This window comes from Pipistrellus kuhlii, unplaced genomic scaffold, assembly GCF_014108245.1.
Source record: "Pipistrellus kuhlii isolate mPipKuh1 unplaced genomic scaffold, mPipKuh1.p scaffold_m20_p_80, whole genome shotgun sequence".
NCBI lineage: Eukaryota > Metazoa > Chordata > Mammalia > Chiroptera > Vespertilionidae > Pipistrellus > Pipistrellus kuhlii.
In genome coordinates this window covers 453,569-468,361 of record NW_023425585.1, presented here as the reverse complement: position 1 = coordinate 468,361, position 14,793 = coordinate 453,569, and the positions used below count along the sequence as shown (strand labels likewise).

Genomic DNA, 14,793 nt, shown 5'->3' with positions numbered 1-14,793 from the left:
GAGTTGGTAGGGTAGCTTTGTGTGCTGGGTATCCTATATGGTTCAGTGAGTCAGCCTCCCAGTTATCTGAGATGGACACTCTTAGTGCACCCCTTTGTGGACTGTGTATATAGCCTTGTTGTAGTAAAGTCTTGAGTGATGTTGGTGTCACTGGGAGGAATTTACCTTCAGTCCAATTGGCTGTGAGCATCCGCTGTGTCTATAATGGAAGAATATCTGTGCTGGAGACTTTTCTGGGGGAGGACTTGTTCCCGTAGGGCAGGGGTCCTCAAACTTTTTAAAGTGGGGGCCAGATCACGGTCCCTCAGAGAGCTGGAGGGCCGGACTATATGAACTACTAATTCCTACTGTAACACCTCGGCTGCGCTCACTGCCCAAAAAACCTGGCGGGCCGGGTCAGACTCCTCTGCGGGCCGCATGTGGCCCGCGGGCCGTAGTTTGAAGACCCCTGCGGCGTAGGCGTAGGGCTTTGGTGCTTACTGAGTCTGCCTCTTGAATGTGTCCCTTATAAGAGTAGTTGAAATCTGGTGTTGTTTCACACTGACCACTAGATACACTAGTTTCTGGATCTCCAATGGGGTGAAGGTCAGCTACTGTCTGAGGCCACCAAGTAGGAGTTACAGCAAGAACTACAGTTTTCTCCTCTTTGCTTGGGATTTGGCGGTTTTGGAGCAGTCTGACTAGAGTTGCAGTTTATTTCGTTAAGCTGCCACAGGGCAGGCCATTTATATGCAAAAGCTACTGTGTGGAGCCTGGGAGGGTTTGTAGATTGTGTAGGGCGGGGTCTCAGGGCATCACTAGGCTGGGGCATGGCAAACAGCAATGGCTGCCATCAGCCTTCTCTACCTTTCTGCGTTTCCAAGTCCCCATGTCCTGCGCTCCAGCACAGTAAACAATGATTGCTGCGCACACCTCTGCAAAAAAGTCACCCTCACATTGGGACCCGATGGCTGACAGACCAGCTTCTCCCTGTAGGCGTCTGGGGCCTCCTCGTGTCTCCAGAAATTGGATTTCAAAGTGATTGGGAGCTTGTTTCCCTTTGGGTTGGAAAAAAGCCACGTGCCCAGTTGCCTGCCATCAGCCTGATTTGTGCACCTCTGTCCCTCAGCTTTTCAGTATTTGTGCTCCTTTCTTTTTCCTCCTGTTTTAAGTTTTAAGATTTCCATTCAGCCAGCTTTCCTGTGGTTCTGGGTGATAGACCTTTTGTCTTTTAGTTGTAGTTTTGAATTGTTGTGTGAGGTGGCAGTTACATTGTTTACTTTTGCCACCATCTTGGTTTCTCTTGGATTCTTTTTTCTTTTTGCTTTTCCAGTTGGGTGTTTTTTGCTTCTTTGTATTTCAAATCTTTGACTTGATTCTTGCAATCCTCTAGAGCACAAGTGTCAAACACAAGGCCCGCGGGCCAAATCCGTCCCACCAGGCCTTGCAATGTGGCCTGCACCGCGCTGTCATCACTGCACTCCGCTGCGTTTCCATCACAATGACAGTTTATGACTGTTCAGTAAACCATTCGGCCCGCGATTTAGGCTGGATTTTAGATTTTGGCCCCTTCTCTGATTGAGTTCGACACCCCTACTCTAGAGTCTAGTCTACTGTTAGATCTATGAATATTATTTTTTATTTCAGTTAGTTTATGCTTAATTTTTAGTTGGTCTTTTTTCATATCCTCGAGGGTCTCACTAAATTTATTGGCCTTTTCTAGAAAATTTTTGAAAAACCTTATAACCATGGTTTTGAATTCTATTGATATATCCAGTAGTTTGCTTTCCTCCATTTCTTTCATTTGTGATCTGTTTCTTTGTCTCTGCATTTTGGCTGCTTCTTTGAGTGGCTTTGTGTGCAAGGTGTCCTGTGGGGCCCAGTAGCTCAGCCTCCCCAGTTACTTGAGTTGGACACTCTTGGTGCACCCCTTTGTGGGCTGTGGGCACAGTCTTGTTGTAGGTAAGCCTTGATTGTTGTCGGTATCACTGGGAGGAATTGACCTCCAGGCCAGTTGGCTGTGAGGATCAACTGTGTCTGTGATGGATGGACTTCTGTACTGGAGACACCCTTATGGGGCAAGACTTGCTTTAGTGGGTCTTTGGTGCTCATTGAGTCTGCCCCCTGAGTGTGTCCCTTATGGATCTGAGGAGTTGTAATCTGGATGGTCCTACTCTGACCCTTGGGTACACTGGCTCTTGGATCTCCAAGGAGGTGATAATTTAGTCTCTGCCTGAGGCCACCCAACAGGAACAACATAGAGATCTGCAGATTCCTCTTCTTTGTTTGGGTTTGGAGGTGCCCAGATGAGGCCCAGCTGTGAAGCAATGCAAGCTGCTGTGGGGCTTAAGGCCTTCTTTTGGATGTTCTGGGTCTTTCTGACTTAGCTGCAGTTTATTAGGTAAGTTTATATTTCAAAGGACCACGTCATTCATATGCAAAAGCCTCTGCACACAGCTAGAATGGGGCAGAGTCTCAGGGTGGAGCAAACAGCAATGGATTCCCATCAGCTCTTCCCTAAGAGGCCCTGGGGTCTCAGTGTCTCTTGGTAATCACTGCAAGCACCTCTGAGAGAAAGCTGCTCTTGAGTTCCACTGCTCCCAGACAGTCCAGTTTCTCCCCATATGAGTCTGGGTCCCCAGAGTCTTACCCAGAACCGGAGTTCAGAGCAGTTGGGAGCTTGTGTCTCCCTGCGGATTGAAAAAGCCAGCCGCATCCTCAGTTGCCAGCCCCCTCCACGCACACATGCACCTCCGTACCTCTGCACTTTACTTCCACAGCTCCCCTGAGTCTCAGTGTGCTTTTCTCTTCCCTTCTAGTTGTAGAATTTCCACTCAGCCAGCCTTCCTGTGGTTCTAGATGATGTCTGTTTTGTCTTTTAGTTGTAGTTGTGAAGTTGCTGTGAGAGGCACCAAGTTCAGGTGTTTACCTATGCTGCCATCTTGGTTTTTCCTCAGATTGATGATTCCTATCATTGATGTTTCTCTCCCTCTCCCTTCCTCTCTAATATTAGCATTATAATAAAAGAGTAATATGCTAATTAACCATCACTCCGCTGCACCCACAAGCCATACCCATCAGACACGCCCACAAGACAATCAGAGCAAGTATGCAAATTAACCCAATCAAGATGGTGGCAGCCACAGAGAAAGCAGGAGGGAGGTTTGGGTTTCCCAGGTGATGGAAGAAGCCAAGCCTTCCATAAAACCTGGCCTGCCCAAGCCTCTGATTAAGGCTACAAAGTTTCAATTATAGAAGGTAAACCAATCCAAACAGAAATGGTGGCAGCCACTGAGTGAGTAGGAGGCTTGGCTCTGCTCCAGGCTACAGTTTCAATTGTAGAAGAGAAATAAACCCCAGATACCAAGGCCTCCACTTGGGTCGCAGGGGGCATGGCTGGCCTGCAAACTGCCACAGGCCCCTTGCCCAGGCTGCCCCATGCTCCAAGGGAACCCCCACCCTGAATCAGGACACCCTTCAGGGCAAACCAGCTGGCCCCACCTATACACCAGGCCTCTATCCTATCTAATAAAAGAGTAATATGCAGATTGACCATCATTCCAACACACAATATGGCTGCCCTCATGTGGTCAAAGATCCTGCCACCATGTGGACATAAGATGGCCACCACAAGATAGCCAGCAGGGGAGGGCAGTTGGGAGGGACCAGGCCTGCAAGTGAGAGCAGTTGGAGGCAATCAACCCTGCAGGGGAGAGCAGTTAGGGGTGACCAGGCTAGCAGAGGAGGGAAGTTGGGGGCAAACAGGCTGGCAGGGGAGCAGTTAGACGTCAATCAGGCTGGCATGGGAGTGGTTAGGGGGTGATCCGGCTGGCAGGCAGAAGTGGTTAGGGGCAATCAGGAAAGCAGGCAGGCGAGCAATTGGGAGCTAGCAGTCCTGGATTGTGAGAGGGATGTCCGACTGCCTGTTTAGGCCCAATCCCATATTTTATGTGTTTGTGATTCTGTGGAGCTAAATGCTAACACTGTTCTTCACATTCCCATTTCCCTCTTCTTTGGGAAGATGTGTCCACTGGGATCAACTCTAAATGGGTAGTCAGACATCCCTCAAGGGGTCCCAGATTGGAGAGGGTGCAGGCTGGGCTGAGGGACACCCCCACCCACACCCCCATGCACGAATTTCATGTACCGAGCCTCATCTCATCATCTCCCCCCAGTTCTCTCTGTCCACCCGCTGCCAGAGCTAGGACCTGAGAGGGACTGAGATGGGCTGAGGCCACTCGGAGGCAGCAGCGGGCTCTCGGGCCCCTGATGGGCAGGGCCATGCTCCTAGGACACATCCGGAAGGACTCACCTCGGGCCGCACCTGGCCGCTCCCGATGGGTGGGCTGCGGACATTTTCATAAACGGTCAGCGCCTCCTCTGGGCCGGGCTCTGGGGGAGGGAAGCAGAGCAGAGCTGCAGAGACCTCCGGGGGGGACGGGCAGGCGCTAGCTCCCAGCATCCACCCTCGTTCAAGGTGGCGAGACTCTGAGGAAGGTTCTAGAAGGGAGGAGGGTTACTCAAAGAGCTCAAGGCAGCACCTGCCTGATAGTTTCCCCCAAACCAGCCACAGCCAGTAAAGCTGCTGCTAGGGATCAGGCCATGTACATCTTCCCCCGCACCCCGCACCCCCTCCCCCCAGCGAGACCCGGAGCAGCCATTGCGTTCCCTCCCTGACGCGGGCATGTCCCTCTGGTGTGGAGAGGCGGTCAGGCAGCCTGTCCTAGGGCCCCTCCCCTTACCTGCCAGCTTCCTCCCCCTTCTCCACATGCAGACGCAGGTGAGGGTGCTGAGCAGCGTGAGTATGGGAACCAGGATGATCATCAAAAGGGGCAGGAGGCCGAGCTCTGAGGGAGACGGAGACATGGGCGTGAGGACTCGCCTTCTCCCTGCCTCCCTGCCTCCCTGCCTCCCTGCCTCCTTGCCTCCCTGCCTCCCTGCCTGCTGCAGTGACCACTCCCCCCCCCCCCCCTCGCTGGGGTGCTGCTCTCACTCCTGTGAACTCAGGTCAGAGGTGTCTCCCTGCTCCACTGGAAGGCCACCCAGTGACACTGGAGCAGGGGACTCGGAATCAGGTGCTGACGCTAAGCTCTGTGCCCTTGGGCAAGCTCCTCAGCCTCTCTGGGCCTGTTTTCTCACAGGAGGAGACAATGTACCTACACAGCAAGCAGTAACAGCGGACAGATCCCAGCTCAGTCACTGTCACCCAGACCCTTTCCTTCATTTTACCGCGATAAGCATGTCCGCTCCTGCCAGGCTGCCTCCACCGCCTTCTGCGACCTCTGCTCTCCCCGCGGGACGTCCGTGCCAGGGCCTGTCCCGCAGCCAAGGGCAGTGCCGAGCGGCCATGCAGGGAAGGAGGGCAGCCCAGATGCTGCCCACGAGGCCCTCACAGACAGGGCCTCGCTGTGCCTGAACAGCAGCCTGCCAGGCATTTGCAGGAGCTGCCCAGTGTGCCCGCGCGTCAGCTTTCGTGTCGGTGTGCCGGGAGAGCTTACTCTGTGCCCCTGTTTGGCTGTAAGTTCCTTAAAGACAGGGTGCAGGCGGGTCTTACCCTCACACCCTGTGAATCCATGCTGACATCACATTAGGTCTGATTTACCCAAGAAAAAGCGGTGCAAAGTGGCCCGGGTGACTCTCCGGGAAGCACAGTGCCTCTGCCCAGTGCCCGTCTGAGCCACCAGCCCCGGCACTGCTCTGGGACCACAGGGCAGGGGCAGGCGGCCCCTGAGGGGGAAGCGTCCAGCAGCCAAAGAAGAAAACAGCTCACAGCCAGACTGGCTGTCCCTCCCCAGACAACGAGGGCTTCCTGTGGGAAGGAAGAGACTTCCAGGAGGTTCTTGATGGGGACGAATTCTCCCAGCTCCAGGCGGCTTGGCTGCCGGACCTGTGCGCCTGAGGCCAGGACCCTGGCGAAGGGCTCCCAGACCTCCTGGCTCCTGCTCCTGAGCCTGCCCCGGCCCACACCCTCCGCGCCCAGCCCCGAGGGCACTCACTGTGGCCAGCGCTCCCGCAGCCCGGGCCTAGCTGGAGGCTCCGGCTGGCCCAGCTGACCGCATTGCTGGCGTTGCAGGTGTATGTGTGCAGGCCGCCCGCCCGGATCTGCTCCTCCAGGCGGAAGGGGCTCCTGGGCGGCGGGATGGCCTGGCCCCCTCTGGACCAGGTGTAGGCCACATCGCCGCCTCCGGAGGCCGAGCAGTTCAGAGTCACCTGGCACCTGCCGCCCGGGGCCGCCCTCTGCTCCAGCAGCCGCAGCTCGGGCTGCCGCACGGGGTCTGGAAGCAGAGGTTCGGTCAGGCAGGCCTTCAGGCCCCGCCCGCTTGCGAGTGGGGGCACTCACCCAGCACGGACACGAGGAAGCAGTGGATCCTGATGGCGCCCGCCTCGCTGATGACCTCCAAGGAGTAGGTGCCGCTGTCGTCCTGCTGCGCGGCCTCGAAGAGGAGACTGGGCGGGCTGGTGCTGAGGCGGAGCCTGTGGCGGCCGGAGTCCCAGTGCTCCCCTTCGGAGCTGCCATTGGCCCTCCAGCTGAACAGCACGCGAGTGCGTTCCTCTGAGCACAGCTGTGCCTTCCATTCCAAGGAGCTCACTGCTGTCGGGGTGTCGCTGGGCCCCAAGTGGAATGACGTGCCAGAGCGCCTCACCACAGCTTCACCCGTTGGCCAGGCTCCCGGGCAAGAGGCAGCGGCTGCGACAGAGCGGAGCCGGGCCTCAGCAAGGGGGCAGCGGCCTGACTTCCCTGAGCCTGAGCCTGAGCGCCCACCTGCTCACTGGCCCCTCTGCCCGCCCAGAGGAGAGGGAGCCCTGAGCTCAGCACGCCAGCAGGTGGAAAGGCTCTGCAGCTGTGAACCTTTCACTGCGCAGCGGCCCCATCTGACAAGCGAGGAAACAGACTTAGAAAGAACTTAAAGTCACAACCCTAATTATCAGTGAGAAAGATGAGCCTGCAACAGTCAATTTGCCTTTAGAAGGTGAATTTTAATATATTTTCATTGATTTCAGAGAGGAACGGAGAGATAGCAACATCAGTGATGAGAGAGAATCATTGATCATCTGCCTTCTGTCCACCTCCTACTGGCGATGGAGCCTGCAACCCAGGCAGGCATGTGCCCTTGACCAGAATCGAACGTGGGTCCTCTATCCACTGAGCCAAACCAGCGAGGGCTGAATTCTCTTATTTATTTACTAGAGGCCTGAAGCACAATCTGTGCAAGACTAGGCCTTCCTTCCCCGCTGCCGGCACCAGCTTCCCTCTGGCACCGGGACCCAGGCTTTCCTCACAGCCCAGCTTCCTCTGGAAGGTAGTCTGGTCTAATGAGCACATTACGCTTTTATTATTATAGACTAGAGGCCCGGTGCATGAAATTTGTGCCCGGGGCCGGGGGAGGGGTGTTCCTCAGATCGGCCTGCACCCTCTCCCATCTGGGACCCCTCGAGGGATGTCTGACTGCCCGTTTAGGCCTGATCCCATGGGCAGTCGGACATCCCTCTCACAATCCAGATGCTGGCTTCCAACTGCTCACCTGCCTGCCTTCCTGATTGCCCCTAACTGCCTCTGCCTGCAAGCCTGATTGATGTCTAACTGCTCCTCTGCCAGCCAGGTCACCCCTAACTGCCCTCCCTGCAGGGTTGATCACCTCCAACTGTCCTTCCTGGCAGGACTGGTCCTCCCAACTGCCCTCCCTTGCAAGCCTGGTGCCTCCCAACTGCCCTCCCCTGCTGGCCATCTTATGGTGACCATCTTGTGTCCATATGAGGGCAGCCATCTTTGACCACATGGGGGAAGCCTTCTTGTGTGTTGGAGTGATGGTCAATCTGCATATTAATTTTTTATTAGATAGGATAGAGGCCTGGTGCATGGGTGGAGGCCGGCTGGTTCCCCTGAAGGGTGTCCCGGATCAAGATGTTGGTTCCTTGGAGTGTGAGGCAGCCTGAGCAAGGGCCCTGTGGTGGTTTGGAGGCCAGCCACGCCCCGTGGCAACTGAAGCAGAAGCCCTGGTATCTGGGGTTTATTTATCTTCTACAATTGAAACTTTGTAGCCTGGAGTAGAGCCAAGCCTCCTTACTTGCTCTGTGGCTGCCTACATTTCTGTTTGGATTTCCTTACCTTCTATAATTGAAACTTTGTAGCCTTTAGTCGAGGCCTAGGCCAGCTAGGGCAGGTGGAAAGCTTGGCTTCCTCCATTGCCTGGGAAACCCAAGCCTCCCTCCTACTCTCTGTGGCCGCAGCCATCTTGGTTGGGTTAATTTGCATACTCGCTCTGATTGGCTGGTGGGCGTGGCTTGTGGGTGTTGTAAAGTGGTTGTTAGTTTGTATATTACTATTTTATTAGATAGTTGTTGTTTTTTATTGATTTCAGAGAGGAAGGGAGAGGGAGAGAGAAAGAGAAATAGAAACATCAGTGATGACAGAGAATCATTGATTGGCTGCCTCTTGCATTCCCCCTACTGGGGATTGAGCCCATAATCTGGAATCAATCCTGGCACCCTTCTGCAGGCCAACACTCTATCCACTGAGCCAAACCAGCTTGGGCTGGAGGGTGAATTCTTAACTACAATGCTCTAAATTAGGGGTGTCGAACTCAATCAGAGAAGGGGCCAAAATCTAAAATCCAGCCTAAATCGAGGGCCGAATGGTTTACTGAACAGTCATAAACTGTCATTGTGATGGAAACGCAGCGGAGTGCAGTGATGACAGTGCGGTGGGGGCCACATTGCAAGGCCTGGGGGGACGGATTTGGCCTGCGGGCCTTGTGTTTGACACATGTGCTCTAAATAAACATTCTATCTGATGTGACGGCCCCTGCAGGGGGACCATGGGTGACCAGTGGTGACCATTACACCACATTCTGAATAGTCAGACCAAGAAAGACGAACTCCACACCGATTTCCCAGCGCCCTCCTTGCCCTCCCACAGAGCTGGGCTCCTACCCCCTCCCTCTCTCCCCCCCGGAGAAGTTGGTGCAACAAACTGGTCCTTCTTGATTCCTATTTGCCAGGTTTTCAGTCACTGGAAGGTCTCCACAAGTATTACTCAGTAGGAAAAAAATGGAAAGGCAAGAATAAAAATACACTGCCCGGGCACCCCCAGCTCCTGACGGGGCACCTCCCAGCTTCTGCCTGGGCACCTCCCAGCTCCTGCCCGGGCACCCCCAGCTCCTGACGGGGCACCCCCAGCTCCTGCCCGGGAACCCCCAGCTCCTGACAGGGCACCCCCAGCTCCTGCCCGGGAACCCCCAGCTCCTGCCCGGGCACCTCCAGCTCCTGCCCGGTTCAGGGTGGGACCTGTTGCACAGGAGGGTGCCCCCGCCTCACAGAGCAGCCAGTGGGGAAGAGCAGGGCCGTCCCCGTGGCCGTGTGGGCAGGAGAGTTCTCACATCGCCAATGAGGCAGGAAAGCCAGCCTGCCTGGGTGGGCTGGAGGGGGTCAGAGTTTTGGAGGAGAGGTTAGGAGACGGCTATCGGTAGGAACAGATCTGTTAAATGAGGCTATAGAGACAAGAGGTCAATAGAATCTGTTCCTTTGGTGGTGACCCTGAGGTTGATGCACACGAAGGGAATCTGCCTGTCACCACACTGGGAGCAGCCTGGGCCTGCCTGGCCGTCTCCGTGGCCCTCAGACCCTTTACACCTAAGAGCGGGCAGCACGCCCAGCCCTGCACACAGGCCCCTTGGGAATGGACAGTCATGAATAAGCTTCTAGAAAGGGTTGGGTGTTCCGTCTGCACTGTTCCCACTGTCCCAGAGCCCTGAGGAGCCCGGACCTCTTCCTGTGTCAGCACGGGTCCTGGCCCCGGAATCCGGCATCTGGGACCAGGATGACCTGGTCCCACAGCACACGCTAGTGCCTGAGATAAGGGGCCACCCAAGGAGTTTTAATCTGATCACAGAAGACCAGGTAGAGACATGCTAACCAACACTCCCACTAAGAATAAGAAGAAAAATGGGCAAAATATAAGGACATTTGTTGAAGGCATCAGAGAGCTAATGAAATGGTGAGGGGAATTTTATAAGAAAGCTTTTTGTTTGTTTGTTTTGTTTTTGTTTTAAGATGTAAGACACACTCTGACCTAACTTTCTTTATTTAAAAAATATATATATTTCTTTTATTGATTTCAGAGAGAAAGGGAGAGAGAGAGATAGAAACATCAATGATGAGAAACATTGATTGGCTGCCTCCTGCATATCCAACCTGGGCATCAAGCCCGAAACCCGGGCATGTGCACTTGACTGGAATCGAACCCAGGACCCTCAGTCTGCAGGTCAATGCTCGATCCACTCAGCCCAACCAGCTAGGGCCAAAAAACGGTGAAATATTAAGGGCCAGGACCTGAGAGAAGGAAATTGAGAGGGCTAGCGGTTTTACTGTTGTTACTGGAGGCGTCTGTTTCCATAAAAAGCAGCTGGGAGGCTGAGCAGCTTAGCAGAGTTTACTCAACTCCAGGAGCCACGAGAGCGCAGAGCTCAGAAATGAATACGCATCCTCGCTGCACATGGGAGGGAAACGTGTGATCACTGCACATGCGAGGAACACGTGCCCTCAGTGTACATATGAGGAACATGTGTCCTCACTGCACATGGGAGGAACATGTGTCCTCACTGCACATGCGAGGATCATGTGTCCTCACTGCACATGCGAGGAACATGTGTCCTCACTGCACATGGGAGGAACCCAGGGGCGCGTCCCCACCCTCAGGGCCACAGAAACAGAAAACTCGCTGGCCAGGTGCTAGTCTGCCTGTGAGGAGACTGCAGCGAGAGGACAGACCAGAGCGGACAGGCAAGAAGGGACAGATCGGCCGCAGAGGATAAGCTGTGGGACATGTGGAATGGGGGGCAGTGCGGAGGAGCCCAGCAGGCTTGGCCTATGTGGCTGCCATTTCAGGAGGAAGAAGACATCTCTGAGGAAGTGGGTTCGTGGTTTGGGAACCAGCAGAGGGAGGGGCGGGTGGGCAGGCTGAGGGTGGGAGCCACAGGGGGCGGGGCCTGCGGGCAGGGGGCGGGGGCCGGCGGGCAGGGGGCGGGGCCCAGACCCAGGTGCTTCCTCAGGCTCATCAAGCCCCTGGGGCGGCTGCGCAGCTGGAGGGGTGAGGGCCTCCACGGTCACTGAATTGTGCAGGAACCCACGTTTTTAAGAAAACATCTCACTGCCATCATGCCCCCTGAAGGGACGAATGAACCCAACCAACGCGAGGTCCTGGCCGGCGCTGGGTGGGTGCAGCGCTGGCCTGAGCACCCGCGGTGGCCGGCTCCATTCTGGGTGGGGGCTCATACCAGGTTGCAGGTTCAATCACTAGTCCTCTGGCCAACCAAGGTGTTCCTCTCACATCCCCTCCCTCCCTCCACCCCCTCCCCTCCACCCCCCTAAAAACATCAGCGGAAAAGCGTCATCCTCGGTGAGGTCTGAAAACAGACAGCACTTGTTGGGCATCCTGGCCAAAGAGCTCCTCTGAATCACAGGAAACACCTGACAAACCCGGAAGAGGGGCTGTGGCTGTCGCCACAAACGTCCTGCAGGAAGGAGCAGGGCGCGGAGGCCGGCAGAGGGACAGTCCGCCTGGTGCGGCCCGCGTGCCCTCGGCTGCTGGCTGCTGGCTGGCGGCACCTTCACAAGTGGCCCCTCTACTCCACGGCGTAGCATTAGGTTTTCTAAATGTGATGATATGATGAAGTCATATGATAAGGAAATATTCCTGTCCCTAAAAGATACGTGCCAACATATTTAGGAGTAAAGAGGCTTTACTCTCAGATGGCTCAACCAGCCATCATCAGCATCCACTTCCCAGTGCACGCACACGCGCAGTGGAGAGAAAAGGAATGAAGCGAAGGCGATTAGATGTTAACTGGTGAATCTACCGTGTTTCCCCAAAAATAAAACATCCTCCAAAAATAAGACATACTTACAGGTTTCCTTCTGAGTGAAATATGAGGCATCCCCCCAAAAATAAGGTCCCCCTAGGCTCTGTCTCAGAAGCTTTGTGAAACCTAAACTGTAAGAAGTTGTGACTTGGGTAAAGAATTCATGGGATAAAATCACTGACAGTTGCATTGCAAATGCACTGTGAGCAGGCTACCTTGACAAGAAGTACTCATTTAAAGACAGTGCTATTGCTAAACATGAGAGATTTGGTCCACTGATTCTGAAAGAAATGGAGTCACAGGAAATTCACCAGGAAATTCAGGAATTGGATTGTTATGATGATGTTCCAGAAGATGATGACATGATTGTCATTGAATAAATGAGTAAATTCTTGATACTGTAGGATTCACAGTTTGTCTGGTTTGTGTTGACAACTACCGTACTACCGTACCATATCCAGGTAATAAATTTCCTTTATTTTCACTTAACAATAAATGTGTACCGTATTCTTCTTCATGGAAAAATAAGACATCCCCTGAAAATAAGACCTAGCGCATCTTTGGGAGCAAAAATTAATATAAGACACTGTCTTATTTTCGGGGAAACAGGGTAGGTGAAGAAATACAAGCATTTTCTTACAATTGCTCTGGAGCTCCAAAATTTTTTCAAACTATTTAAAAATTAAAACAAGAGTGGTTTCTGCCCTGACCGGTTTGGGTCAGTGGATAGAACATTGGCCTGCCAACTGAAGGTTTGATTCCCATCAAGGGCATGTACCTTGGTTGTGGGCACATCACCAGTGGGGGGTGTGCAGGAAGCAGCTGACTGATGTTTCTCTCTCATCGATGTTTCTACCTCTCTATCCCTCTCCCTTCCTCTCTGTGAAAAATCAATAAAATATATTTTTAAAAAGAGTGGTTTCTGCCGAAACTGGTTTAGCTCAGTAGATAGAGCGTCGGCCTGTGGACCAAAAGGTCCCAGGTTCGATTCCGGTCAAGGGCATGTACCTTGGTTGTGGGCACATCCCCAGTAGGGGGTGTGCAAGAGGCATCTGATCAATGATTCTCTCTCATCGATGTTTCTAACTCTATCTCTCTCTCTCTCTTCCTCTCTGTAAAAAAAAAAAAAAATCAATAAAATATATTTAAAAAAAAAAAGAGTGGTTTCTGTCTGCCTCCACCAGGCCCGCCCCACAGGACCCTGCCAGGGTTTCCTTAGCCGGAGCCCGTGCTCCGCACCCAGCGCCGCCCGCCAGGGCTGCAGAGCTGCCAGCAGAGCCGGCCGCTGAGGGAGAGCTTACCCCATCACAGCCTCATCGTCTCATCTCACCCTCGACCTTCTGCCACTCTCATCCCCAAAGCCAGGCTCCTGCCCACTCAGCCCGAGCTCAGCCTTCTCATGGGCCCTGGACAAACACTCATGGGCCTGTGCCCTCGCTTCATGCCCAGGGTGCCCTCAGTACCCGCCACAATGCCCTCCAAGTCTCCCAGGCTTCTGGGCGGAGTCTCTGAGCTCCCAGTGGCCTCACCTTCCCCCTCCCCGCCACAGGCGCCTGTGGCTTTGGTGCTGCCAGAGGGCCAGGCCACCAAGCAGAGGACAGCCGTCCCTCCTGCCTCTGGGACGATGTGTGGTCTCTGGACTCCAGAACCACCACCTGCTGGTGGAAACCCCAGCCCAGGGCCCTTTCCTTTCCGCAGCCACTAGCATCCAGGTAGAGGCCATTTCCTGGCCTCCTTACGGCCAGGCAAGACCCCTCCCACCACACAGGTAACCAAGTCCGAGGCTGTGCTCCGGGTCCACCGCCCTCCGGCAGCCTGTCCCCGGCAGGTGCTCAGCCAATTCCAAATGGCCATGGGGAGCCCCACCACCCAGAGGGGCCAGGACCTGACGCCCGTGGGCCTGGCCCCTAGTCCATGCACACACACACACACACACACACACACACACACACACACCAATGCAGAGGGGGCCTCCTCACCTTGGCTGTGCCGTCCATGCAGGAACAGGACTAGGAAGGTGAAAGCTGTCCCCAGCATCCCCACAGGCCGTGGCCAGGCGCTGTCTGCAGCCTCTGTGCACAGGCCCACGGTCACCAGTCAGGGGGACGGGAGTGCGCGGCTGCCGCTGGTCTGGCCACAGTTTCCTCACCTGGAGGCTTTCTGGTTGACTGAGAGCTAACGAGGCTGCTGAGAAAGCCACAGCCCTTCACACAGCTGACAGTTCCCACCAATTGAACTGGCCAAGATTGCTTCAAGCGGGCCGGGTGCAGTGACTCACGCCAGCCTCACCATCTTGTCCTTCCCTCTCCCCAGCCCAGCAGCTTCCTGCGAAGGCAGAGCCAAGGACTGGCCCAGCTCTCTTCATCGCACTGGCCACATGGAGACCTGCATGGGGGCCACACCGCTTTGTCCTGGGTGTCCCATTCCAACGCACTGCGGGGTGGAGGGGAGAGCGTGGCTGAGAGGTGGGGCCCTTGGTGAGCGGGAGGCAGGGGGTGGGGGAGGGTTGGTGCTAGAAAACCGGACTAGGCCTGGGCGTTCTTTGCAAGTTCACATCCACGTTTGTTTGTTTTTAAAATTTAATAAATCTTTATTGTTCAGATTTATTGTTTCTCCTCCCCCCCATAGCTCCCCTCCACCTCATCCCCACTCCTCCCTCTGCCCTTAACTCCCCCCTCCCCACCCTCTGTCTTAATCCATAGGTGTATGATTTTTGTCCAGTCTCTTCCCATACCCCCCACACAGACACCTCTTTCCCCCAGAGAATTATCAGTCCCCTCCCATTCTATGCCCCTGATTCTATTATATTCACCAGTTATTCTGTTCCTCGGATTTTTAATTCACTTAACTTTTAGATTCACTTGTTGATAGATATCTTTACTTTTTTCTTCTTTTTCCTCTTTTTAAAGAATACCTTTTAGCATTTCATATAATACTGGTATGGTGGTTATGAACT

At 54.4% G+C, this 14,793-nt stretch overlaps 1 protein-coding gene across 1 annotated transcript; it reads right to left on the bottom strand.

Annotated features, from left to right (window-relative positions):
- Positions 1 to 2,857: 2,857 nt before the first annotated feature.
- Positions 2,858 to 14,422, bottom strand: LOC118712037 (natural killer cell receptor 2B4). Its single transcript, XM_036425442.2, has 6 exons — positions 13,817 to 14,422; positions 6,320 to 6,667; positions 5,976 to 6,254; positions 4,722 to 4,826; positions 4,292 to 4,371; positions 2,858 to 2,878 (listed from the first exon to the last, which is right to left on the bottom strand). The coding sequence occupies exons 1-6, from the start codon at positions 13,872 to 13,874 to the stop codon at positions 2,858 to 2,860; spliced, it is 891 nt and encodes a 296-aa protein (XP_036281335.1). The 5' UTR covers positions 13,875 to 14,422.
- Positions 14,423 to 14,793: the final 371 nt, after the last annotated feature.

Bases quoted from the DNA above. Each gene is read 5' to 3' on its own strand.
- LOC118712037 (XM_036425442.2), bottom strand. From the start codon at position 13,874: ATGCTGGGGACAGCTTTCACCTTCCTAGTCCTGTTCCTGCATGGACGG. The intron at 6,255-6,319 runs GTGAGTGCCCCC...CTCTGCTTCCAG, and splicing joins CTTCCTCGTGTCCGTGCTGG to ACCCCGTGCGGCAGCCCGAG. The intron at 2,879-4,291 runs GTGAGTCCTTCC...TGCCTCTCACAG, and splicing joins GCGGCCAGGTGCGGCCCGAG to CAACTTCACAACTACAACTA.